This window comes from Cotesia typhae, unplaced genomic scaffold, assembly GCF_013202065.1.
Source record: "Cotesia typhae breed Kobodo isofemale line unplaced genomic scaffold, CoteBio_Ctyphae contig_48, whole genome shotgun sequence".
Classification (NCBI taxonomy): domain Eukaryota; kingdom Metazoa; phylum Arthropoda; class Insecta; order Hymenoptera; family Braconidae; genus Cotesia; species Cotesia typhae.
Window position 1 is genome coordinate 2,196,571 of NW_027423756.1, and position 27,043 is coordinate 2,223,613.

The window sequence follows — 27,043 nt, forward strand, 5'->3', positions numbered from 1 at the left end:
ACATTTTCGTAAATATTTTCATAAATTAGCTTAGATATTTTTTAATACAAAATAACAAATATTAAATAACATTTTTTTAAAAAATTCTTCATATTAAAGATTACAAGTATTATAAGCCTAAATTTATTTAAAACAGTCAACAATTTTTTTTATAGTTGCTTTTTGCAATGGTTGCAACTCTTTGGTTTTAATTTTTTCAACAAGAAACAATTCGAGACTTTTAGCATTAAAAGGATCAATTTTGCTTTTTAAGATATCCATTGTGATTCCAGCTTTTGCCAATTTTTGTCGAATTGACAAACTCAAAGCACCTTCCAAGGATGACAAGGTATCAATATTTTTCTTTGTGGCTACAGCTAGCTCCTAAGCTTTCGTTTGTTCTAAAAATGGAGTCGCTAAATTAAACAAATCGGAGCTTTTAATTTCCAATTTCTTTAAAATTTGATGAAGAATTGCACAATCATAAATTGCATTATGTGCTCCAGCTTTTTCAATATTTAAAAAATCAGCCAATCCGCTAATAGAACATGAACCTTTGGTTTTTTTTCCCGTATTCCCCTTTTTTCACGTATTTTTTTCAGAGTATCTACAAATCCATAGACAACTTCAGAATAGTCGCTAGTTAATATATTTTTATCAATAGCTCTAAATAACCTAGGTCCATCAAATGCTAGGTTGTGTGTAGCGATGCAGCATTTTTTGCCTAAAGACTTCAGCCATTCGTATAGGTTAGATAACGCCAAACGTAGAGAAACAGATTCCACTTGTTTCCCATAGTAAAAGAGCTTTCCAGAGCAATTTGTTAAACCATGTGCTTCGCTAGGTTTTTGAGAAATTTGTCGAACTGGATCTATGTAAGTTGCAAAAATTTTTTTGCCACATTGCGCAGCTATTTGAAGAATATCACAATCAGCTTCAAAACCTGAGGTTTCTAGATCAAGAAGAATAATAAGATATTCACAAGTATCTTCTTCCGAGTTTATATAATTATCATTATCATCAATTTCTTTCTCAAGTACTGCAGGTTGAGTGAAAAGGGAACAATTACTTTGATATGTAACACCTTCTTGATTTTCTTTACGATGACGTAACATAGAACGAAATTTTTTCAACTGCATACGACGTTTTTTGTAGGCATGTGTTTTTATTAGGGCGCGTCTTTGTAACAAAATTCTTTCTCTTGAAGAAATATGGCGTGTAAGATGATTACTTGAAGTCAAGTTTATTTTTTGTGCAATCTTTTTAACATATCCTTCTCTAACATTCTTCTGTCCTATAGCACAAGCAAAACGATAATCAGCCGATGCAGTTCTGCTATAACATCTAGATTTAGGAGCCTTGCTAGCCATCATCGCGTTAAGACTCTCATTTGCATTACTAGATTCACCATTAGAAAATTTTTGCGCATTGTCGGCTAGCTTGTCAAATATTTTTTTCAATTCTTGGAATAAAATTGGATCTTGAAAACCCCCCGGAATTACTTTATGCACATAATTCTCTTTATCTTCATTATAGCCACACCATGTGCCACATTGAGTGTGATCATTGAAAGCGTGATAAGGTATGCATCGAATCGCAGCAGCTAAACCTGAACAATTGCCTTTATTTTGTGATAAAGCATAGGTAAAACATCGATGAAGATAAACAATACGGTCTTTAGTTAATTCTTTATGACTTTTTTGGATGCTATATAATTTTTTTTTTACTCCACCTGACGTATGGTTTACATCAGACTGTTTGATTATCGTATGATTAGCTGCAGCTCTGCAGACAGCAATTGTCGAGCTGTCATCGTCGCCTACCAATACTCCAACTTCAATATTTTCAGCTCTAAGTATCTCACTGTCAACTACAAGTTTCTTGGCTAAATTTTTGTGGTTCAGTAAAAGCTATGGAACCTCATGTAGCTGACAATTTTCATGATTTGATGTTGGGCCACCTCGATTACATGTAGCGCAGATCCTATTACACGTGGAAAAATCCAATACTAAGCCAGTTAACCCTCCAATAATGGCTCCAAATCCATTTTTACTATCGTATTGTCGACCAGTTGCTCGCGTACTCCACCCCATATCGTAAGATACCATTACTCTTACCACATCATCCCACGATGCACCAGATTCATTTTCAACTGTATTTAATTCTTCAGATGTTGATATATCTTGTACATATGTAGATATCAATGATTTATAAGGTGGTAAATCTCCATTCGAAAGGCGCCGATGAATAATAAAATTCGATTGGAATTCTTCCGGGCTCAATAGAATTTTAAATATTAAATATAAAATGAAAAAGAAAAGGGATATAATAATATGTTTCATTAATTTTTACTTGGACTTTATTTCACCAAAATTCAAAAAATATCATCATATATTCTACTGGTAAAAGTATAGAAATGTATAGGAGTATACATTTTGAAAAAAGTATAAATCAAACAAAAAATATTCACAAATCAAAAAAATTTCTGTCTAAACAAAAATTGAATATGTACAATTTGTAAAATTAAAATTTATCTAAAAAATGACGCTAATGTACAAATAGATTCAAAAAATTTTTTTCCGGGCTGCTATTAAAATTAAATTAATTGTATTTACAGTTGACTTTCTAAAGCTTCTGATTGCTGAATAGTTTTCTCTCTTTCTAACTTCGCAGCCTCTCTGCAACTTTCTTTTGCGACGTCCTCAGCCGCTAACCCAACTTATTTTTCGTATTGTTTAAAGGTTTTAAACCCAAAACTGGGTATATCCATGCACGCTAATAATTTTTTTAAATGTGTCCAACCCGATCCACAGTGTAATGTACCTTAAGTGAGAAAAAAATCGAATGAAAAAATCAAATCTTCGATCAATTTTAAATTTATAAATCCAGAAAATAAAAATAAAGAATTCTTACCAATCACAGATTTGTAGTTAATATCAAAGCGAAAAGAACGTTTATCCAAGGAAGGTTTTTGTTTTCCAGTATAAACTTCATTGATCAACAAGCATTTGTGGTATCTAACCAACAAAACAGATGCAAGCCCTATACGTCGTTCTGATTCTGCATACTCTAAAGATAAAGTTTCTTTGCATGTAGTGCACCATAATTGTTGAGCCAAGTATTTTAAATCTACAATGCGATATCCATCCAATAATTCTGGATTTTTTCATCGTTTTTGTCATCCACTGGCTCTTCAGAATTTTCACTTGTCTGGCATTCATCAAGTTTACGTTTCTGTGGTAGTTGCCGGGCGAGTTCCGATTGTTTACTTCGTTGTAAAAAAATTTTCTTGCTGACAATTTTTCCTTTTCATCGATATTGTCTTTCAGGTTTCGACATATTTATTTATTTATTTAATTATATAAAACACTCACTCAATACAACACAATAACCTCGAACTGCGTCGAAGAGGTAAACAGTCATGTTAGTGCGTAATGCGCATACGCATGTTATTTACTTCTAAAATTTAATAATATCATAACTACCAACTATTAAAATGGTGCGGTGTTGCGACGCTTTCCTGAATAAAAATAACATTTATTTTATTTAAATAAGAAAAATTTAATGAACTTGGAATTTTACGAACGTATGTATTTGTTTTCTAATTTTTTTTTTTAATTTTTGAGATAATTTGTGTTGATGATTAGCAATAAAAAAAAATTCAAGTTTTTATTTTTTTAAAGTTAAATTCAAGGTACAGTTACAAACAAAAGTTATTTTACAATTTTAACTTATTTTCAGATTTTTATGTTAATATCATTAAAATCATCACTAGATTTTATTCTTTCAGAAACTTAATATCAAAATTTAATTAAAAAAAAAAAAGGTTAATTTTTATCATTTATTTCAACAGATATTAGAAAATATGAGTTCAGTAAATATGTCACTAACTTTTATTTCCGATTGTACCGACAATTTTTCCTTAATACAAAATATCAAATTCACTAATTTAATTCATTACTAAAATTTCTCAACTAAATTTAAATTATTCTATTAACTCTCTATTCTATTAAATTCATTAAAAATTTTTTCCAATAAATTAATTTATTAAATTCACTAAATTAATTAAATTCAGCCCAACGGCCTAGAATTAATTTTACAAAGTTCCAAATTTCAAATTCTACAAATTTAACAAGCCTCATTCACAGATTCGGTAGAATCTGGCGCCAAGTTCCGTTCAAAAATTCCGTTGTAAACGGAGCGCCAGACTACCGACTGTGTTTACTGTAAGCAGAATGGTATTTCGAGGTTGCAAAATTTTATTTAATTATATGGTACTCCTTTTTCCAAAATGATATATCATAAAAGTAAATCATACTCTATTTTACTGATATTAATTAATTATAATCAATTATAACATTTAATTCACTTAAAATTATTAAATTTTATCAGCACAAACTATAGTAAGCCCAGAAATTTCGATCCTGACTTTTTTTTCATGGAGAAAAGTCACCGCCACAGATTATATAAAATAAAAATGTGTAGTAATCTTACTATAGATACGCAACTACACTGAAAAAAGTTAATTCACAGCTTGCATCTACAACCACCAGAGTGCACTGGAATTATTTCTACATAAACTGTAGATTCAACGGGATAGCTCACTGAAGTTAGAACCCCAAATTTTTTTCTTTGAATTTTTGATTTTTTTTTCTATCACATTTTCAGCTTTTCGTTTGTTCTTTATTTCTCACTATCAATATTTCATCGTTTTCCATTTATTTATTTTAAAAAGAATTTATTAATAATGTACCTTTAAGTTAGCCCCCCTGTCGCATTTTTTAATATTTTGGTAGCAATTTAGGTCATCAAGCCTGTATTTTTGATTGTTCATGTATATTTAACATTTGTTCCTACTTCATATTTTTTATTTGCTGTTTAATTAACATTTTTAATTAGCTGTATGTATGCATTCTAAATATTTGCACTGCACATGCGTCAACTTTACGTATATAGACTTTTAGCGCGGTCTTTTGAAAATTATAGTGACAAGCACATCTCATGTGTAAAAAATTAAAAAATTTACGAGTGTAATTTTTTAAGAATTACTATTTAATTAATTCAAATAATTAAAAAAATATTGTTAGACGTCAGCCAATATCAATGTCATTAAGTAAATAAATAAATAACTAATAAATATTCATTTCATTCTAAATTTTTTAAAAATATCGAGAGAATTGTTAATCAATGCATGTACATTTTTTTTTATTTTCATCAATTCTATTTTCATGAATACTACGAACTATTAAAAAAAAAAAAAAAAAAAAAAAAGAAAGAAATCCATAACAATTAACAAAAAATTTCAATACTTTATTAAAATAAAACTTATTATAAAATTATTAAAAACTACACGTTGCCCTTTTGTTCTGTGACCTCTATAATTGAAATTACAAGAAAAATACACTTACTCTAATAACTGTGCTGGTCAATATAATTTTCAAAAGTCCGCGCTGAAAGTTTAAACGTAAAGTTGACGCATGCGCAGTGCAAATATTTAGAATACAAATATTCAGCTTATTAAAAATGTTAATTAAACAAGAAATAAACAATTTGAAGTTGGAACAAAGGTTTTTTGTACATGAACAATCATAATCAGAGGTTATTCCCATTGGATAGTGTACCATTCTATGATTTTGTGGTCGTTGCCGATAGGTTGCAGTGTTATCCAATCAAGTGGATTTCAAATAATTGTAATCTTTAGGTGAAAAGTCTTACAATTATGCGCATGGTGTATTGTGTCATTTACTTACTACAATGTCATAATAACAATAACACTAATAATAAAAATTATGAGACTGAAATTAATGGGACGACGTTTATTGGACTGATTTAAATTGAAAAAGTAACCGATAGGACATATCCCAATTACCCAGATCCCTATTACCCGAATTACCAATTACTCATAATCCCGATGACCCAAATTTTCAATTACCTAAAATTCCGATCACCAGTAATTTCAATTACCCATACTACCAAATACCCAAATTTTCAATAATACATTTAAATTGTATTTTTTTTAAAAAGTTATTCGTTAATATAACAAGATAAATATCGATCAGTTGTACTTAAATATAACTTTTGTTAACGCTGTCAAAATTATAATAAATTGAAAATAATATTAATAAACTTCATTATTATTAAAAATAGTTATGATTCATTATTTAATTTGAATAAATGTATTAAAAAAACACGTTTAAATTTTTCTAAACATGTTTATATGATATTTCATTTTATAATAGTTTTTGGCCATCTGTATAATAACTGAATGTACTTTTTACAATAAGTTTCATCTGTCGATAACAAAGAAATCGACTTTGAGCTTATGAAATCTGTCCAATCGGAATGTCTTGTCATCAATGTTTCTGGTTAATGAAAACTTAAGCTATCGAACTTTTGGATTATTGAAAATTTGGGTATTTGGTAGTATGGGTAATTGAAATTACTGGTGATCGGAATTTTAGGTAATTGAAAATTTGGGTCATCGGGATTATGAGTAATTGGTAATTCGGGTAATAGGGATCTTGGTAATTGGGATATGTCCTATCGGTTACTTTTTCAATTTAAATCAGTCCAATAAACGTCGTCCCAAATTAATTATATCGGTAATACCAAATTGAGGTTAAAAATATTATTATCATTATTATTACTGAATGAATTATTGTTATTATTAAATTAATGTGTATTAGAGTATTAAATCCAAATCAACAACTTTTTTAATTCAAAAAAATGTTAAAATTTTTACTGTATATAAATAAAAATGTAAAATCCCTATTAATCAGATAGTTAATCGCTTTTAACCGCGGAGTTTACGCGGATCAGTCACGTTAAGTTTTTTAATGCTACTAGCTACTATGAGAGAAACAGAATTTCTATTTTTTTATTAGGATTTGATTATCAAAATTAACGAATAAACAACCTATCATATCAGAATAGCTTTGCCTACATTAATTTATTCATTTATGAATTTTCAATTTTGCACGGGAAAAATTTAATTTTGAAATTAAGAATGTTAAAATACTTTATAAATACAAAATTTCTAGAACAAACTATCAAACAACTTCATATGTGGATGGTTTTCAAACTTATTCTTTCTATTGAATTTCATTTATTAACTAGACTAAATACACAACAGGCTAAAGATTGTTTGAGTTTTACTTTCTTCCTTCAGGTCAGCAGTTCAAGATTTAGGCAATTCTCATTGGATAGTGTACACATTCTACGACTTTGTAGTCGTTGCCTGTAGGTGGCATTGTTATTCAATCGAGCGGATTTCAAATAATTCTAATTTTTAGGCCATAGGTATTACAATTATGCGTATAATGCATTCTCCCCTTTATTAACAATAATGTCATTGTAACAATAACAATGATAATCATTATAAAAATGAAATTTATTATATCGGTAATGATAAATTGATGTTAAAAGTATCATTATCATTGTTTATCATTACCAAAATAATTATGGTTATTGTTAAATTAATGTGTAGTAGAGCATTAAATCTAGATTAACAACTTTTTTAATTCAAAAAAATGTTAAACTTTAACTATATATACATAAAAAATTTAAAATCCCCATTGATAAGCTAGTTAATTGATTGAAACCGAAGAGTTTACACGGGTCAGTCACGTTAAGTTTTTTAATGCTACTAGCTACTATGAGAGAAACAGAATTTTAATTTTTTTGTTAGGATTTGATTTTAAAAATTAACGAACAAATAACCTTTTATAGGATAATAGCTTTACCTGCATTAATGAATTTATTTACATATTTCTAATTTTGCGCGGGAAAAGTTCAATTTTAAAATTAAGAATGTATTAAGAGGCGAGCAAAAAATTACACTTAACAAAAAGATATGAAATCCGAACAAAAACAGTTTCACTGTTAAAAATTACGCCAAGTCCACGTTCATAAAAATCATCTCAATAACATCTGCACTTTGCAAAAAAATAAGACTCGTTATAATAATTTTCATTCTATACAAAAAAAAGTTAAATACAAAAAAATACCAAGAAACCGTCATAATGTTGAAAAAATTGAAAAAAATTTGTTGAAAATTTAAAAATTAAGAAAAAATTTTTTTATCGTACTTGGCGCGCGTCATTGAGTACCCCAAATTTTTTCGGACGAATTTCAACCCGAGAAAAAACGATTTCGCTTGAATTTATGTAATGTAAATATGTATAATTATATATATATCTTATCAGCTCTAATTATATAATATATGATTTCATACATTGTTATGTTTATAGATTCACATCACTGAAGTATACTCAACGAATTAAAAACACTGCTTACTGGATTAATATCAGTTTCAGTGAAAAAATCCGTTTCGAAAATTTTTTTCAGATTTTTAGTGAAAATAACTGTCAATATGGTAGTCTGGTGAAGATATCTGCCCTTGTGGAAATAATTCTCTGAAAAAACTCTTGACAAGTCTTTATAACTCTGAATAAGACTTTTCGAAATTCTTCACATCCCTAACTAAGTGAAGGAAAGACTTAATAAGTCTTCAAAACTCTGCAATACTCTTCAAAAGTCAAATTTTCCCTGCAATTTCGGAAATTCTCAAAGAGTTATTAAGACTTGATAAGACTTGTTCAGTTTTACAGGAAAAGAAGAAAATATTTCTTTTCAAAAAAATTACGTATCAGAATTAAATAAAACTATAAAAAAGAATTAATGCATGTTTTAAAAAAATTTTTTTTAAATAATATTTTCATCACGAAAATACTTTGATGGGCATCGAATCACTCATAGTTGAGCAAGTCAAAACATCAACAGCAAATGAAGTGCACTTGCTGTTGGAAACAGATATTACTCAAAGAGTAAATCCAATCGGTATTTAATTTGGACTATCAAATATTAAAGTCAACTTTCTAGGTAGGAAAGAATTTTCTAACCACATGCCACCTATTAGAAACTAAGAACACTCAAAGATTCTAACTGTAAATTCGTAAACTAAAATATGTTAGGTATCAATTAATTCCAGCAGATAGCGTGTGGTTAGAAAATTCTTTCCTACCTAGAAAGTTGACTTTAATATTTGATAGTCCAAATTAAATACCGATTGATTTACTCTTTGAGTAATATCTGTTTCCAACAGCAAGTGCACTTCATTTGCTGTTGATGTTTTGACTTGCTCAACTATGAGTGATTCGATGCCCATCAAAGTATTTTCGTGATGAAAATATTATTTAAAAAAAATTTTTTTAAAACATGCATTAATTCTTTTTTATAGTTTTATTTAATTCTGATACGTAATTTTTTTGAAAAGAAATATTTTCTTCTTTTCCTGTAAAACTGAACAAGTCTTATCAAGTCTTAATAACTCTTTGAGAAATTCCGAAATTGCAGGGAAACTTTGACTTTCGAAGAGTATTGCAGAATTTTGAAGACTTATTAAGTCTTTCCTTTACTTAGTTAGGGATGTGAAGACTTTCGAAAAGTCTTATTCAGAGTTATAAAGACTTTTCAAGAGTTTTTTCAGAGAATTATTTCCACAAGGGTGAAATAACACAAAATTTTTTAATTCAATTTTTTTCAGTTCCGTCATTAAGCTTTCATGAAGAAACTTGATCATGCTTCGTTTAATTGTAATTAACACATTTTGATTGGCAATCACACCGCATTTTCTCAATTTAGTCGGCCATACGTTTTATTTTTTAGTCAACTCAATTTTCGCAGTGATTCCACTACAGAGTCAACGTATGCAGGCGTATTCACTTGTAAACAAATTGCATAACCGAACAGGAGAGGGCGTTTTATTGAAATCATAAACGATGTGCGGAGAATTTAAAAATTTCAAATACGTATGCCATGTTGATTTTACCTAACTTTTGTTAAACGTATCATAAAATAATATTTCATTCATTATATTTATGCATTTTATAGGTTGACTTACTTATAAATGTTGACACATTAAAAGGATGTTCATGTATCCTGAAAAAATTTGGGGTACTCAATGACGCGAATAAAACTCAATGACTCGAATAAAATTCAAAATGTCCGACCCCATACAGCTTCTATTTTAAAACCTTTCTCTCGTAAAAATGGTACTATCATACGAACAATACTTCCTGTGCCAAATAAACCAATTCCTGGTAACATTATTAACTTTTATTTTTTGATCATTTATCACTCAATTTTTTTTTTTTTTTTTTTTTTTTTTTAATTATAAAATAAATGGTTAGATTATGTTAATGAATATATTTTTAATAAATTATAAAAGTTTTAGAATACTTTTTTGATGAGATCATTTTTAACTTATAATAATAAATAATTTTTAACTTTTAATAATAAATAAAACAAGTATTTATGTCAAGTCAAATCTGTTTGTTTGTTTGACAACTGTTTTATCGACTAAGTCTGTGATGATTATGTATAATATTAGTTTGAAACTTCATAGCGGCGTTAAATGTTAAAGGACAAAACACTAAACGGCTTATCGACTGGTGTTCTTGTTGGAAAAAGCTACGTTCTAAGTTCATGCTTAACAATATGTCTTTTCACGATACCTTCAGGCATCTAGCGTGTCATAACGCTGATTTTTTAATATAAATCTTTTTAAAAGTCGGACATCCGATAAAATTTATTTAAAGTAAGATGCATATTTAATTTTTTATTAATTTTCTATATTATGAGGCTGTTAATTTTTGTGTCAAATCTAAAATTTTTGCGATTTTATCTTACAAAAAGTAAATGTGTTTTAACGAACAACCTACAAATTTTTCAATTTTAAATTTTAAGGCTGCAGAGTACGTGGGTAAGTCAGCGTTACCGTGGAGCGGGACTATAAGTCACCCGGCTTTGTTTGATGTTAGACGCTAGTCTAACCTTTCGAGACTTCAAGGTGGAATGCCTAGGTCTGGCTGAGATACCAGCGCTCCGATGTAGAGGAACATGACGAGAGCATATGGGATCAGTTTAAGTTGCGTTTACGTTTTATGTTAATTAAGTTTTACTTAAAGTTACGTTTCGAGTTACGTTTTTGGTTTCGATACCAGCCGTAGTCAGTTCCTGGAGAGTTTCCACCCAAGGAATATCCGTACTCTGAGCTTCAGTTGTTTGACTAGCGATTAAAATATTTGGGGATTAATTGAGTATAAAAATTTTCGTTTGTAAGTGAGTCACGTTTAAGTAGAGTCGAGTTTTGGACTTCATAGAGTTCGGTCGCAACAGTCGAGTCAGAGAGTTGCCTCTGATCACTTCAGGTGATCGAACGTGCGTACCGTTACAGCTACAGGTTAAGATTTTAGTCTTTTGCGTTTTATTTTGAACTACAGATATAAATACAGAGTTTATGAAGTTATTTGAAATAAAAAATTTAGGAAAACGGTTGACCTTGAAGGCCATTTCTGCAACTTCCCGCTCATTTCATATTTTAGCTCCCAAAATTGCACTTATTACGTTTTTGAACTCTTGAGGTCATTTTGAATCGTGATAACTACTATAATTTTTAAAACTCAGTGCTACTAAGTTATATTAAAGTAACTCCTTGATTAGAAAACAAATATTTAAAATAAGTCAAACGATTTGAAAAGATTAAAAAGTTTTGTTTTGTATACAATACATAGATATACATTATGCATTGAGGTAATCTTTTCAAATTCATCTTTCTAATTAGAAGTAATAATGTACGTTAATGTTTCTAGCACTACTGAACACAATTTCTACTAAGATAATTTTTTAAGCGTGTTGAGCTCGTACATACCGGAAAGTTCCAGGGATGTCCTGCAGGGCCAACCATTTTTCAGATTTTTTTGTTTTGCCGGCCCCAGCGAGCAATACCTCGGTTTCGTCTCGGCGTTGCAAAATTCGGGCGGGTTGTCCTCTCCCTTCAGCATTGTCCATATTTCCGTACTTTCGGCTATAGATCAAGAAAATTAGTATACAACCGAAAGCCACAATGTTGGATACCTTGAGGCAAAGAATATAGAAGCCTCAGCTTCCAACCTTCTGGCCTTGAGTTGTAACATACGATGTATTTTAATGTACTTCGAATGACAATATTTGGATTTTTTTTCACAGTATTTGCTGTTTATACTAAAATATAGTAGGCAAAAATTTCAATTTTGGCTACAATCGAACTTTATTTTCTTGTAATTACACACTTCAAAATACCAAGAATCAAAGTGACTATAGCAAACACACAACTAAGCAACGACTACTGATATTTAAAAATTACTAAGTTATGAATATGCTCATTTAATATTTTTAAACTCCATAAGAGGTTCCAGGATTGGAAGAAATAATTTCAATAGAAGAAATATTCCTCAGGTGTGATCTAAGTTCCATGTGAAACCGTCTTTTGATCAGAGTTTGCCTGCGACGCTTCTCGTACTTGTGAAAAATCAGCTCCAGCCCGAAGCCAACCAGTCCCCATATTGATAGTCCACAAACGATCATGTAGCTCAATATTAAGGTATTAAGATCAATAAACTCAAAACTAGCACGCTCTTCAATCCGTTTCTTTTCTCTGTTTTTTTGAAAAATACTTGTTATCTTGGTATATCCTACCCTCAACGAACCCTGCTTCAGCGATCCAAGAACTGACTCTATCAAGTTTGTCTTTGAGACTCCAATCTTTCCTGACCCAATTGACGAAATACTTTTTAAAAACAACGTCTTTGGATACATGCAAGTTTGTTGTTTGCGATGCATACCATAGTTGTAAATCCCTGTATGAAATACAAGCAATCTTAGAATTAAACATCGCCGCGTTTACGCATTTATCTAGCTCAGAACGACTAGATGGGTGCAAGTACTGCATGTCCTCATCAGTAACCCATAATTTTTCATTAATTATGTCTCTCGCTAATACTCCATCGTAGTAAACATGATACTTGTTCTCATAGAGATCTAATAATGACTCGACGTTTCGCCTCAATGGTTCCGACAGTATAGCAGACACCTGACCTTGGAATTCAGGCATTACGGTAAAGACCAACAAGAACCCGGAGATGTAGATTATCCGCATCGACAACCGGTCCAGAGGCGTGATCACTCCCATGCCTGGTGTCAGACTCATTACATCTAAGATACCCCGATTGATGTCAAAAAGATTGACAACATCAACATGATGATTGTCAAAAACAGGAATTGATAATTGCAAGCAATTTTACTAATCGCTGTCAAATAGTTTGACTGTCTCGTTAGGATTAAGTAAGTAGCTACGTCGAAATGTGTTAAAATATGCGTGTATTTGTCGTATGAATCAGCTAACTGGAATGATTTGTCCATGGATGTTTTTCTAGCGAAGAAAAAAAAACCATGTGCTGTCCTTGACTTTGATCAGCGATAATGTTTCGTATATTGATATAAGTCTTTTCTGTTTCATTTGCTTTCAATACTTAGTCATTTTAAATAACAAATTTTTCTGAGGAATATTTTGGATATCAATAAAATCTGCTAACTTTACCGCATGACCGTTCAATTTCTGAGTCATCAAAAGTTACGTTTCCGCAAATAGTGCTGTCTGAAAAAAATTTTAATCGAATCTTAGTCAGAAGAAAAGAAAAGTATGTGCTCGAAAAGATTAGAATAACTGATTGAAATTTCGCGTCTGACTTGATTATGTCTAAAAAAAAAATTGAGAACACGGTTGCCCCTGAAGGCCATCCCTGCAATTTCCCACTGATTGCATTTATTTAATTGCACTAATCACAATTTGTTGTTATTTTAAGCTTTTCAAGTTCAAAGAGTTAGCTGTTCTATTCTCTTGAATTTGTTAGACGTATAATAAGACACCATTCTTGAAATTTTCAATTGATTATGTCTAAAAAACTATAAAAAAATTAGGTCTATAAAAAGAAATCAGTTTTCAATCATTTCAAGTAACAGTAAATTAAGTATATAAAATCATTAGTTCCATGATAATTGATTCCCGTAATTTAATACCACGACATCTGATACCACGACTAATGATCCCACTGAGAACTGATACCACTAACAACTGATCCCACCGACGACCGATCCCACCCTCCATGTTGTGTCCTTTTATCAAGGACGCTACGTGTGTTTATTCGAAAGTATACGAACACATAAGTTTGTTACAATATAAATATGATTTTAATTAATAATTAGTAATTTTTTTCACTTATACAATCGCATAGTTTTATCCCTATACTTTTTACATTAAACTTAAGAAAAATATTATTATACATACAATATACAAATAAATACACGAAATTAATTAATAATATTATAAGCTAGGCCACGAACATATGCCATTAATTTATCACGCTTATATTCACTTAGAACTTTACATAATCTCATCGTTTTATCCTCGTACTTTTTATGACTATTACTTTGTTGGCATAATTTTACCGAAAAATGATGATTCCATACGCTACGGTCAAACATCGCGTTTCGTCGTTGACCAGGTCCTCTCAAAATATTCTAGTAGTGTTTCAAGCTCTTTTTCATGATCAACATAAAATTTTGTATTAAATAATTGGTCACAAGCCTCTACTACGTCATTTTCAGGTACGTAAGCCGAGGCCATTAATTTTTTCAAATTCAGGGCATATTTAGCATCGGCTGCATATTCGGCTTGGAGATCATTAGACTGAATATTCTTCCAAATAGCATTAGTAAAATGAAATAAGCAGCCCTTAATAACTGCATCTAGAAAGACAGATTTTACAGCACTATGAAATGCCATTTCGAAATCAGCCATGACTATTTTTGGCTTTAATCTGTGTCTTATGCTTTTCAGCTCCTCCAATATTCCAACATAGGTTTTTTAACTTCCCGCTAAGAAAATCGAAGATTTTCGAAAATCGGGAAGTTATTGTTTTCACCTCGTTTTGCTAAAATCGAGTTTTCATCAGATCTCGACGTTTTAAGGTCTCAGGAAGCTTCCCTGACTACTCCCGCGATGCTGTCTCTCTCTCTCTCTCTCTCTCTCTCTCTCTCTCTCTCTCTCTCTCTCTCTCTCTCTAGATCTCCATCAGACACTCGACCGGTTGCAAATTTGTCGCACTTGGCTAAAGCCTTCGAAAGAATTATCGCAAATCAGGTGACATCATATCTGGAAGATAATGAACTTTTGGATCCTTTTCAGTCAGATATTCGACAAGCAATGGACAACAGCAAACTTACTGTATTAGTATTGTTCGACTTGAGCACAGCTTTTGACTATGTAGATTCCAAAAGTATACTGATTGCGCTATTTGAGCTTGGTTGCTCTATATAAACAATAAATTGGTTCTTCTCTTACTTGTCGGATCGATCTCAGTCAATATTAAACGATCTTGGGACTCCAATTCAACTACTCAAAACGTCATCTGGTGTTCCGCAAGGATCTGTTCTGGGTCCAATCCTATTTCTAATAGTCATGAATTCTGTGGCTCAGCGACTGGTATATTGCAAACATGGATTGTTTGCTGATGACAAATATATATACTCTCACTTCTTTTTCTATCAGCTACATGATGCTATCTGGAGGGTCAACTTGGATGCACAATCAGTCGCTGATTGGGCAAGAGACCATGGATTGGAAATCAACCTAGCTAAAACAAAGGCTATAATCTTGGGTTCAAATAGTAAGTTGAAAAAGCTTGAGGACTTGGATCTACCACCAATAGTAATAAATGGTGTCATAATACCCTACGTTAATTGTACCAAGTGCTTAGGCATTCAGCTAAGCAGAAATTTGTCATGGAACTACCACGTCACTCAAATAGTTAGTAAAATGAACTCGGCTCTGCATTGCCTCAAAGTTAGGAAAAATATCTTTTCAACTCTTATAAGGAAATTACTAGTATCGGCAACCATTCTACCACTCGTTGACTATTGTTCCGTTGTATTGGTCGACTCAACTTCTGATAACAATTTAAAACTACAACGTGCAATTAACTGCTCTATCAGATTTATTTTTAATCTCAAAAAAGATGAGCACATTTCACCTTTCAGACGCGAATTGGGATGGTTGTCTGTGAAGTATCGCCGAATATACTACATGAGCTGTTATTTCTACAAGTTACTCCAAGTTGAAAAACCCAAGTATTTACGAGATCAATTCACAGAAGACACTGATGTTAGACGCTCTAATAGGCTTGCAGCCAAAAAACATTCTACCTTCAAGCTACCTCATTTTGCTACCACCTATATGGAGCATTCCTTTCTAGTCTCTGCGATTCGTCTGTGGGAAGAATTGCCTGATGAAATTATAAATTCGAGTAGCAATGAAGTATTCAAAAACAAAGTTTTTGACTATTTACTGAACTTAGACAATTAATATAGTGCAATTACACTTTTGGTGGCTGTCTTTATTTAATAATTAAATAGACTATTATATTGTGAAGTGTGGTAAATTATCTTCTTGAATATTAAAATTTTTATGATTTGAATTTTTAGTTTAGAATTAGTTTAAAATTAGTTTGAAATTATGAATTAGATTAAATTTATAAAATAAGTATGAAATTGTTACATTATGTACTTGCTCTAATAACTCTTTGATTATGTAAAAATGTATATTTTACTATTGTACTTGAAATTTTGCCATCTGGCATCTGCCTTGGCATAATAAAACGAAATCAATCAATCAATCTGTGTGTGTGTGTGTGTGTGTGTGTGTGTGTGTGTGTGTGTGTGTGTGTGTGTGTGTGTGTGTGTGTGTGTGTGTGTGTGTGTGTGTGTGTGTGTGTGTGTGTGTGTGTGTGTGTGTGTGTGTGTGTGTGTGTGTGTGTGTGTGTGTGTGTGTGTGTGTGTGTGTGTGTGTGTGTGTGTGTGTGTGTGTGTGTGTGTGTGTGTGTGTGTGTGTGTGTGTGTGTGTGTGTGTGTGTGTGTGTGTGTGTGTGTGTGTCGGAATCGATTCGGTAAAGCCGTTTAAAAGTTATAAGAGGGTCACACACATAGTGACATCCTCTCGGGAACCCTCGAAATGGATTCCTAGGACATTAAAACGTCGAGATCTGTTGAAATCTCGATTTTTGCAAAACGGGGTAGAACCCGATTTTAGAAAATTTTTAATTTTCTCAGCGGGAAGTTAAAAAGTTCCGGAAACTTTTCATGAACGACGAACAAAATTCGTTAGTATACTGTTCAGATGTTAAAGCTTTGCTCGATGAATTAAAACCGAACACTTGTTATATCTGGCCAAATTTTTATATATTTTTCCTATCAATGGGAAAATTTTCATAAAATCCCAATTAAAGCCGATAAGAACTTTATCTTTCTTAATGGATAAAAAAAAAACCCAGAACTATAAAATATATTAGTAATGTTATTTCAAAAGTATTTGGGTTATTTGCTTAAAAATGCCTACACAAATAGCCTAATGCATTTTACTATCTCTAATATTTTTATCACTATAATCCAAAAAGGTTCTTAGATAACATAAAACCTTGGACCCCAAACGATCCATAAACCATTAAAAGTAAATTAGTTTGGGAATAATGGTTTATGATCGTTTGAGGTATCTTTTGTAATCTTTTATAATATAAAATTTGTTACTTATTTAGTTAACATTAGTTAAAAGAAAATCCAATGTTTAAATGTACAGGGCTGCAATACTGTTACGTGTACACCAAATGAGGATAAGATAATAAACTAACAACTTAAATAAAATAACAAATTTATAAATAAATAAAATAACAAATTAATAAATAAATAAAATAACAAATTAATGAATTAATAAAGCAACAAATTAATGAATTTATAAACTAAAATACATTCGACATATTAATATTTATTATAATATGACATTTTCAAACTTGTTAATTATAACAGTTAAAAATTAATAATTAATAACAATTATAAAAACCAATAATATATTTGTTAACTGTAGTAATAAATAATAGAACCAATAAGAAAATTTGTTAGTAAGTAAACATTATTATAAGTACTAAAACGTTGAAGATTGTTAATAACAATTAACATAGAGATAATTATTTTTAGTTAAATAATTATTTAAACATATAATTATTATTATTAAAAAAAATGTTAGTTTGTGTGTGGGTGTGCACACAGACAAGCTAGCATCAGGGCAGTCCTTTACCTGCCCAAAATAATTACGGAGTAGGGATGATACCCTGAAAACTGACCCTGATTGGGAAATGCTGTGCCCCAACCCAAGGCCCAATAGGTGGAGCCTTAATTACGGAACACTTATATAACTAAGAGTTCGTTACTTTTGTCTTCTAGTTCCAATTCAGTGCAATCCTAGTTCAACTAGTTCAACAGTTAGTTAACAGCTACTTGCTTTAAACGGTGGTCCATCAGTACCATTTTCAAGTATTAAATTTTTATAGTTACATTCAAGTATCCGCATACTTAGTTTTCTCTACATACAGTAGGAAAACGTGTAACTGAGAACAACCGTTCACTTTCAATTCGAGTCGATACATTTTTCCCTGATTTCATTCAAGTGTCCGCACACTTTGTTTCTCCGCATATCGTGGAAAACGTGAAGCAGCACAAAGATAACGACTTCGGTAGTTTGAGACAAGTGAACATCCCGTATCCTAACAAAACCACAGCAGTATCCAATCAAGGTCAACTCAACAGGGATCATCGGTTTATTGTAAGTTATAGCAGTTAACAAATTAAGTTATTTTTATATTTGAAAATAAATTCAACTTAGAATTTTGTAAATTTATATTTAAAAATAAATTCAACTTAGAATTTTGTAAATCAATATTTAAAAATAAATTCAACTTAGAATTTTGTAAATCAATATTTAAAAATAAATTCAACTTAGAATTTTGTAAATCAATAGTTAAAATAAATTCAACGCAAAGTAAAACCACCCATCTAAACATTATTACATTCCAAACACAATCTCACGATCCCGGTCTATAGGTCGCAAGACTTGGACCAAAAATATATTTCGCCAGGTCTAATCCTTGACATAACACACTTATAGGGACGATGAATGGAGACTTTTTATTGATTCATCTCAATGAAGTCTTAAAGCTGTCTTGCTTCATGATGGAAATACGTATGCGTCAATTCCAATAGCTTATTCGATAAAACTGAAAGAAACTTATGAAAATTTCCAGATTGTATTGGATAAAATAAGACATTCCGAGTATAACTGGAAAATTTGTGGAGATCTTAAAATTGCAACACTTCTCTTAGGTCAGCAATCGGGATTCACTAAATATCTTCACTATTTATGTTTGTGGGATAGCAGAGACAAGAAAAGTCATTATGTCAAGAAAGAATGGCCAGCAAAAGCAAGATTGAATCCAGGTTCCCATAACTTTATATGACCACAATTGATTCAGCTTAGCAAATATTTGCTACCACTACTACATATCAAGTTGGGTCTCATAAAACAATATGTGAAAGCTCTGAATAAATATAATGATTGTTTTAAGTATTTGAGTGAAAAGTTCCCTGCAATAAGTGATGCAAAATTAAAAGGGGGTATTTTTGATCGACCCCAAATTCGAACTTTGTTTCTGGATACAAATTTTGAAGGGAAAATGAACAAAACAGAAAAAGTAGGGTGGTTAAGTTTTAAAAATATTTCACTAAACTTTTTTGGTAAACAACAGAAGTGAGGATTACAGCACGTTAGTTGACGAATTGCTGCAAAATTACAAAAATTTGGGTTGTTTCATGAATCCTAAATTGCACTTTTTAGATTCCTATCTTAACCACTTCCCTAACAGTTGTGGAGATTACAATGAAGAACAGGGAGAACGATTTCCCCAAAACATAAGTGAAATTGAGTGAAGGTACCAAGGAAATAGGAATGTTAACATAACGGTAGGTTTTTGCTGGATGTTGAAGAAGGAAGTACCGGAAGAAAATCGGAAGCGAAAGAGGAATCCGGTGCGTAGATCATTTGAGGATAAAAGAGTTCGATACAAACGAAAAAAAGTTTAGAATTTAAATGAACTTACAACTTTCTTTATTGTATGCCAGCGAATTCAAAAATATAGTTTCCTAGTTTCTTCTTACTTGCTTTTTTTTATAGTTTTCAAAAGTTTGTCAATTTTTTAATTTTAAGATCAAATTCCATCCATGAAAATGTACCCAAGTCATTAACAATCGTGTTTAATACATTTTTTCTCGTATTTATAACTGCAATTTTCCCAATTTTCTTGGTTTTCTGAGATTTTTTCTTTAATTTTGAAACATTAATGAAACAAAAAACTGTAGTTCAAGATTCAGTGCAACAAAATACATAAAAATCATACTCAATCTGAATCCAAAAAAAATTTTTTTTTTCTCGATAATTTCGGTTTTTCATGATTTTTTTTGGTTTTTAGCAATTTTTTCAAATTTTGACGGCTCAATAAACTATAGTTCATTATAATTAAAGTTCAGATTCAGGCTCAGTGGGTTGAAATACATAAAAATCATACTTGATCTTGGTACACAAAATCTTTATCATCGCTGTGATTGCAGTTTTTCGCAATTTTTTGCACTTTTTTAAAGTTTTTTTTTGCAGATTGCTCAAAATTATGAGGGTGTATGGCCCAACCTGGCTCCAAATTCGGATTCATCGGCTCGAAATACATACCCATAGGTGGGTCCGGTCAAATATACATCCGACTTTTTTTTATGTTAAAAAAAAATAATTCAAAGTTCATTTAAACTTTAAATAGTTAAGTTTTTGATAGATAATGTTATTTATTTGAATTATTAATAAAATTACATATAAATTCAGATTTAAATGCAGGTGAGATAAAAACACCAGTAGTTGACCGGGTTGATCCAGTAATTGACGGCGGAATGTTCCAGCAGTTGACCAATTGTCAAACATTGGTTATTTTTTAAACTTTAATTAGTTTTTTATGTTTAATGTATAATGTTTTTATACTTATTTATTTAAATTAGATTTAGATTATTAATAAACAAAATTTGTTTAGTTTAAAATAAAACTAATAATAGTAAAAACGTAACAGATTAGTAAATTAATTTAAACTTAGATTCAATAATGACAAGGGCAAAACATTTCGTTGAGGTGCATGCACGCAATTATTATTAAAAATAATGGGTATTGTTTAAAATAAACCATTAATTACTGTAAATTAATGTAAGTTAATGCATATTTGTTAACTGTTAACAAATATTTATTTAAAATCAAAACCAAAAATAGTAATTTTCTTTTGACACTTTTTATAACTCTACGGCTGGAATACATGATAATAATTCAATTCACTAAATAAATTAACGTTTTCAATATTTAAGAATATAAAAGATAATTATCAGCTGTGATAGAATTCGGTATGTTATAACAAACGTTATTATAATTTAATATAATTAATGTAAATAATTTATAATTACGATTTTTGTTTATAAGCAATCTTCATATCATATAACATTACAAGCGAAATAAATTCACTTAACAAAATATTTGTTAACTGCTAAGAAATATTGGTTAAATATAAATAAATACTTATTAACTATTAATAAATGTACTCTTTCTTCCTAAATAAATTATTAATAGCTAATAAATCCTTCTATCAGTGTACAAATTTAAACTTAAGTCAATTGACTCAACAGTCATTTGACCACATCAAACACTAAGCATAAATACTTCTTTATTACTAATAATTTAATAATTATTAGTTATTTTAAATAACAACACTCATGTAAACATTAAATTATCACGTAAACAAATTTATATTTTTATTTTATAGAGATTAGAAAATTAAAAATGTGCATGCGGTCAATTACTGGTATTTAGAAAAAATCGCAGGTTCTAATAGATGACCGAAGTCATTTATTGATGGTACAACGATGTTTTATTGTGCCAGTATTTGACCGATTGTTGAATTGGTATTTAATTGATTATTTTTGTAAAATCTTATTAAAAGATTTATTAAGAAACTATTAAAGACTATTTCAGAATTGAATTTGACAAGATTAACCTAGTAGGAACTTTTTTGTTAATTAAAGTATGTAGTGACCTCTCGGATACTCTACAATAATAATTGACCGATTTTAGTCAGATCATGCGGTGGAAAATTTTCATGAATTATTTTCGATGTTTTAAAAATTAAATAATATTCGGAATACCTATTCATTATAATGGTTATAAGTTCAACAATAGTTCAAAATAAATTTCAAGGTCATAAAAAATGCAGTTAATAATAATTTTTGGACTTTCTTATGAAAGCGGTCAACTACTGGTGCCCGGTCAACTACTGGAACATTTACTCGGGACGGGGACACTTTGCCAAAAAAAATGAAGCCAACGTGAGATTTAAGTTGGTACCACAAGAAACTAAAGGAAAAATGTAAAGGGACTCACACACATGTCAATAGATTAAAGTGCTGCTCCCTCTTTGCGAGTAAGAACATTTTAATAGTTTGAATTCATTGTGAATTCAACCAATATATTCAGATAAAACAGATTTGTTTAAATAGTGCAACATGAATACAATAGATGGCGGTTATATGTGCATTATTGAAAAATACATTAATATTCTGGCTAGTCTCCGGATCCTGATGATAGTCGTAAATAGAAAAAAATAAGCAAGCATCCGAACGTGGCGTGTACTCCATAACATGAGCTGATAAAAATGAGTTATTAATGACAATTTTTCCAAGTGTAATATTATATAATTATTTCATAATTATCGAAGGTTAAAAATTTTATTAAATGTAATCCTTTAATAATAAATAATTACTTATTGAATTAATCACTTAATAATAATTGGTGCAAATAATATAATGTTACTAAAAATGTGAATAGTGTGATTTATAACATTTAATTTTACAAAGATATTTGCAACATCTTCTTTTTTTAATTTTTTTATTTGCTTATGCAAAAAATATGTAATATAGTGTTCAGTGTGTTAAATAATTTCATAATTATGAAAAATTCTGGAAATTTTATTATTTACCAATTACAAATTCATTATTTTAAGAATATTAGAAAGTGAGTACTAATTAAAAGATCTGTTTGTAATTATAGAGGTTATACTTTCGCTAATAAGATTTATATTCTTTTTTTTTTTTTTTTTTTTTTCATGGCATGATCGTCGCGACAGTGAATTTTGGAGCATTCAAAGTGGTGTCAGCAATTTTTATTTCTCTCCATTTAAAAATGTTTCTTTATTCAATTTTCTTGACATTGTTAAAATTTATTTTTCTGATAAATTAATGTATTAATTATTATGAATCTATTTTGTTATGTCGTGTACAAATATAAAAATTTGCTCTTTTTCTTTTACTTATCATGAAACTTTTTTAAATAATGTATTAATATTATTTTTCGATTATGTTGACTTTGATTGATTTCGTGTATTTTGATTGAATCATAAATAAAATAATTCGATTCTTCTAATTAATTTGTTAAGGCTTTTAATAACTCAACCTTCCTAAATTTAATAATAGTAAGATTGTGCAAAATATTTTATTACATAAAATTAAAAAGAAAATAGTGTAAAAGTTCTGAATTATTTAAATTCGAAATAAAAATTGATAAATAATCCATATTTTTGCATGTAAAATGGGTGATTGCTTCTATCATTTTAAGGTTTGCAATAGTTTTTGACGTTAAGGCTACTAATTTCTCACGTGAAAACTTGATGGCGTCACTTGATCAAGCTAGATTTTTGTAAAAATAGTCCATAAGAAATTACTTAATTATAATTTTTTTTTTTTTTTTTTTTAATAAATTACACAATTTATTTTTTTCTTAAAAAATAAATGAACGTTATGAGGCGGGAACTTTTGAATTTTCCAAACTTTTTTCATAATTATTGGAGTCCTAAATTAATTATTTAATCTATCAACCGACAGTAAAGACTGTACAAGGCAATGTTTTAGCAATTTCTTTTTTTTTTTAATTGCGACTAGATATTAGAAAAATAATAATATATTTATTTTTTTATTAGTAACATCGTAATAATTATATTTCACAAATAACCTAAAAAAGAGACTTCTCTTGTTGTTAAGGGGCACACCTAGTGTAACGGCCTAAAAAAAACGTGATTTTTGGGAATTTTTATTAAAAAAAATACTTTATCAATTATTTTAAAATTTTAAGAATATATTTATACATGTTTTAAGAATACATAATGAAATTTTTGTAGAAAAAAATTAAATATTTTTTAAGTTATCGTCGATCTCTAACGGCGCGAAAAAAAAAGGTCCTTCACTGCTGCAGTGATTCCGGCCTTCTCCGTGGATGAAATCTAAAAAAAAATATCTCGTTAAACTAGATAATATTGTCTGTACAATGACCTACGATAAAAAAAAATCAAAAATTGACAATATGGCGGCGTTTTAAAAAAATAGTCGAATTTTACCTAAAATTTTGGTCGTTTGTGACCTGCGAAAATTCGATTTTTGATCAGATCAAAAAATCGATAGGTCATTGTACGGAGAACTATATATAGAACATGTAAAAAAAATTCGATAGTGATCGGATCATTTGTTTTTGAGTAATCACTGCAGCAAATTCGGAAAATGCTGTTTCGAGAAAAACGCGTTTAAAGATAAAATGATCGTTTCCACTGTTATAAGTGGTTTAAAATCATATTTACAGCTAATCTGCTATTCCAGGGCCATATAATACACCTTCCTCTTCTTCGAAAAGGGCTTGTTCAGCTGAAGAAGCTTTTCTTCGAGATGATCGACCTTCTTTTGAAGAAGCCCTTTGGCGATAATCAGCGATTCGTATTCTCGTGTCGTCCTTAAGAGCCGCAAAATCTCTTGCTGCAGGTCCAACTATCACTCCCATTACATTGAATATCTTCAAAATTGACGAATAACCGTCATTAAATATTGCAGTTGCAAAATTATTTGACAATTCAATAGTTTTGAAGCCATTATGAAGATGCTTGGGTGAAAAGTGCCAAAGTAAACCGTTGTAGCTTTCATTGTTGTTTTGAGTATTGTTACCTTTACATCTATCAAGCAATTCATATCGAGATAAGTCTTCATAAATAGGTTTTATAGCTTCTTGTACTTCTGGATCCAGTGGGAGGTAATCGTGTTTAAATGTACTAGTGATTCCTTCAGCTTCCGCGCGGCGATAAGCGCACCAACTTTCAGCGCCTTCTGGACAATTTTTATGATTTGGGTTTTTGTCAGTTGAACAGAAATGATAAAATGTTGCCCAGATTGCTTTATACATTTCATCTACATTATTTTGATTCCTCATAATTGCTAAACCATAATATTTTTGGAGTTTATTTATAAAATTTACAGTTAACTTTTGTGATGTTTTACTTTTTCCTCCTAATTTCTTATTAATTAGGAGGAATTAATTATTATTAATTAATAATGTTCTTTACACTTCGGCAACGTGTTCCCATTCTTTTTTTCACATGTAGATAGCATTCCAATTTAGCAACAGGAATATCATAAGGATTCAAATCTACAGGGTGTCTCTGAAGTGGCGGGAGTAATTGTTGGGGTCGATAGAGAAAAAAATACTGAATCGAAAGTTCCTGAGCCAAAAATTTTTTTGGGCCATAGAATTTGAGTTATGAATTAAAAACGATAGCCAATCAGAAGCGCGCTATTCGAGAAATGAAAATGAGCGGGGAAGTAGAGGAGACGCGAGAGTGAGATGCTGCAATAGCAGCTTACTCGCTCACACAAAGCCGAGCATGAGAGGGGATTGTGACGCTATGAGCCGAGTACGTAAGTGTGAATGAGTGGATGTATGAGGTCGCAAGCGGACGGCTTAATGTTGAGTGTGTGTCCGTGTATCGCAGCATTATTGGAGGAGTTGTAACGCTGAATTAAAGCTAACCGGGTACTCTAAGACAGAGGAAAAAATTTTAATTTTTATTTTTATTCGAAAAAATTTAATAAAAAAAAATAAAAAGGCCCAAGATTTAACCAGACCCACAGAAACGGAGAGTAAATTTTTAATTCTCATTTATTTTGCTGGGGATTATTTTCAAATAAAAAAAAAAAAGGCTAAGATTCAACTGGAATCTTAATTGCTTAATAAAAGGAGTAAAGTGTAATGATGTGAATGCAAACTAATAACATTAAAGTAAAGTTATCCTTGAACTGCCGAAACACCTGTAGATTTTTTTGAAATGATTTCTTTGCTAAGAAAAAGGGAAACTAAAATATCAAAATTGCTAAAACGTGAATGCCATTTCTTTTTCATATTTTCTTCGACATTTTACCTGTCAGTGAATAAAAAGAATATTTAAATTGAAATATCAAAATTATAAGGACTTGAATTCAATGTTTTGTTAATTTATCATTTGACATTTTACCTATCAATTAAGTGATAAATAATTTAAATTAAAATATCAAAATTATCAGGGCTTGGGTGCGATTACTACTTAATTTGATACTTGGGATTTTACCCGTCAATTCATTAGAAATTTATTTCAATTATAAGATCAAAATTATGAGAACATGAGTGCGATTTATTTTTAATTTATTATTCAGGATTTTAACAGTCAATTGATTGATAAACAACTTTAATTAAAATATCAAAATTATCAGGACCTGAGTTCAATTTTTTTTTTTTTAATTTATTATTTATTTACCTGTCAATTAATTAAAAAATAATTTTTATAAAAATATCAAAATTGTTCGGACTTGAGTTCAATTTTTTCTTAATTTATAATTTGACATTCTACCTGTTAATTCACCGATAGATAATTCTAATAAAAATATCAAAATTATTCGGACTTGAGTTCAATTTTTTCTTAATTTATAATTTGACACTCTACCTGTTAATTCACTGATAGATAATTCTAATAAAAATATCAAAATTATTCGGACTTGAGTTCAATTTTTTTCTTAATTTATAATTTGACATTCTACCTGTTAATTCACTGATAGATAATTCTATTAAAAATATCAAAATTATTCGGACTTGAGTTCAATTTTTTTTTAATTTATCATTTGACATTTCGCTTGTTGATTAAGTGATTAATAATTTTAATAATAATATCAAAATTATCAGGACTCGAGAGCGATTTTTTTAGTATATTTTTTACATTTTACCTGTCAATTAACTGATAAATAATTTCAATTAAAATATCAAAATTATTCGGACTTGAGTTCAATTTTTTTTTAATTTATTAGTTGACATTTTACCTGTTAATTAACTGATAAATAATTTTAATAAAAATATCAAAATTATCAGGACTCGAGAGCGATTTTTTTTTCA

At 29.9% G+C, this 27,043-nt stretch overlaps 3 protein-coding genes and 1 long non-coding RNA gene across 5 annotated transcripts in view; 1 reads left to right on the top strand and 3 right to left on the bottom strand.

The window, feature by feature from the left end:
• LOC141529515 (patj homolog) overlaps nucleotides 1-22,324 on the bottom strand; it is a 769,735-nt gene extending 747,411 nt beyond the window's left edge. The window contains exons 1-2 of one of the 2 annotated variants that reach the window (XM_074246076.1): nucleotides 22,200-22,324; nucleotides 11,690-11,845 (exon numbers count right to left, since the gene is read on the bottom strand). In XM_074246076.1, the coding sequence (XP_074102177.1) occupies nucleotides 11,690-11,845; nucleotides 22,200-22,245 (202 nt within the window). In that variant the 5' untranslated portion in view covers nucleotides 22,246-22,324. Of the gene's footprint in view, nucleotides 1-11,689; nucleotides 11,846-21,225; nucleotides 22,154-22,199 lie in introns of those variants that run through there. The other variant, XM_074246077.1, reaches the window with a different exon arrangement.
• On the bottom strand, nucleotides 133-3,598 carry LOC141529528 (uncharacterized). Its single transcript, XM_074246111.1, has 2 exons — nucleotides 2,893-3,598; nucleotides 133-2,802 (listed from the first exon to the last, which is right to left on the bottom strand). Exon 2 carries the CDS (start codon nucleotides 1,350-1,352, stop codon nucleotides 498-500), a length of 855 nt encoding a protein of 284 aa, XP_074102212.1. The 5' UTR covers nucleotides 1,353-2,802; nucleotides 2,893-3,598; the 3' UTR covers nucleotides 133-497.
• Nucleotides 3,981-27,043, top strand: part of LOC141529551 (uncharacterized) — a 104,442-nt gene continuing 81,379 nt past the window's right edge. Inside the window, exons 1-2 of the long non-coding RNA XR_012479615.1 lie at nucleotides 3,981-4,286; nucleotides 4,372-4,588. This is a non-coding gene — a long non-coding RNA (uncharacterized LOC141529551). The remainder of the gene's footprint in view (nucleotides 4,287-4,371; nucleotides 4,589-27,043) is intronic.
• Nucleotides 23,626-25,773, bottom strand: LOC141529534 (uncharacterized). Its single transcript, XM_074246123.1, has 2 exons — nucleotides 24,438-25,773; nucleotides 23,626-24,086 (listed from the first exon to the last, which is right to left on the bottom strand). The coding sequence occupies exon 1, from the start codon at nucleotides 25,055-25,057 to the stop codon at nucleotides 24,440-24,442; it is 618 nt and encodes a 205-aa protein (XP_074102224.1). The 5' UTR covers nucleotides 25,058-25,773; the 3' UTR covers nucleotides 23,626-24,086; nucleotides 24,438-24,439.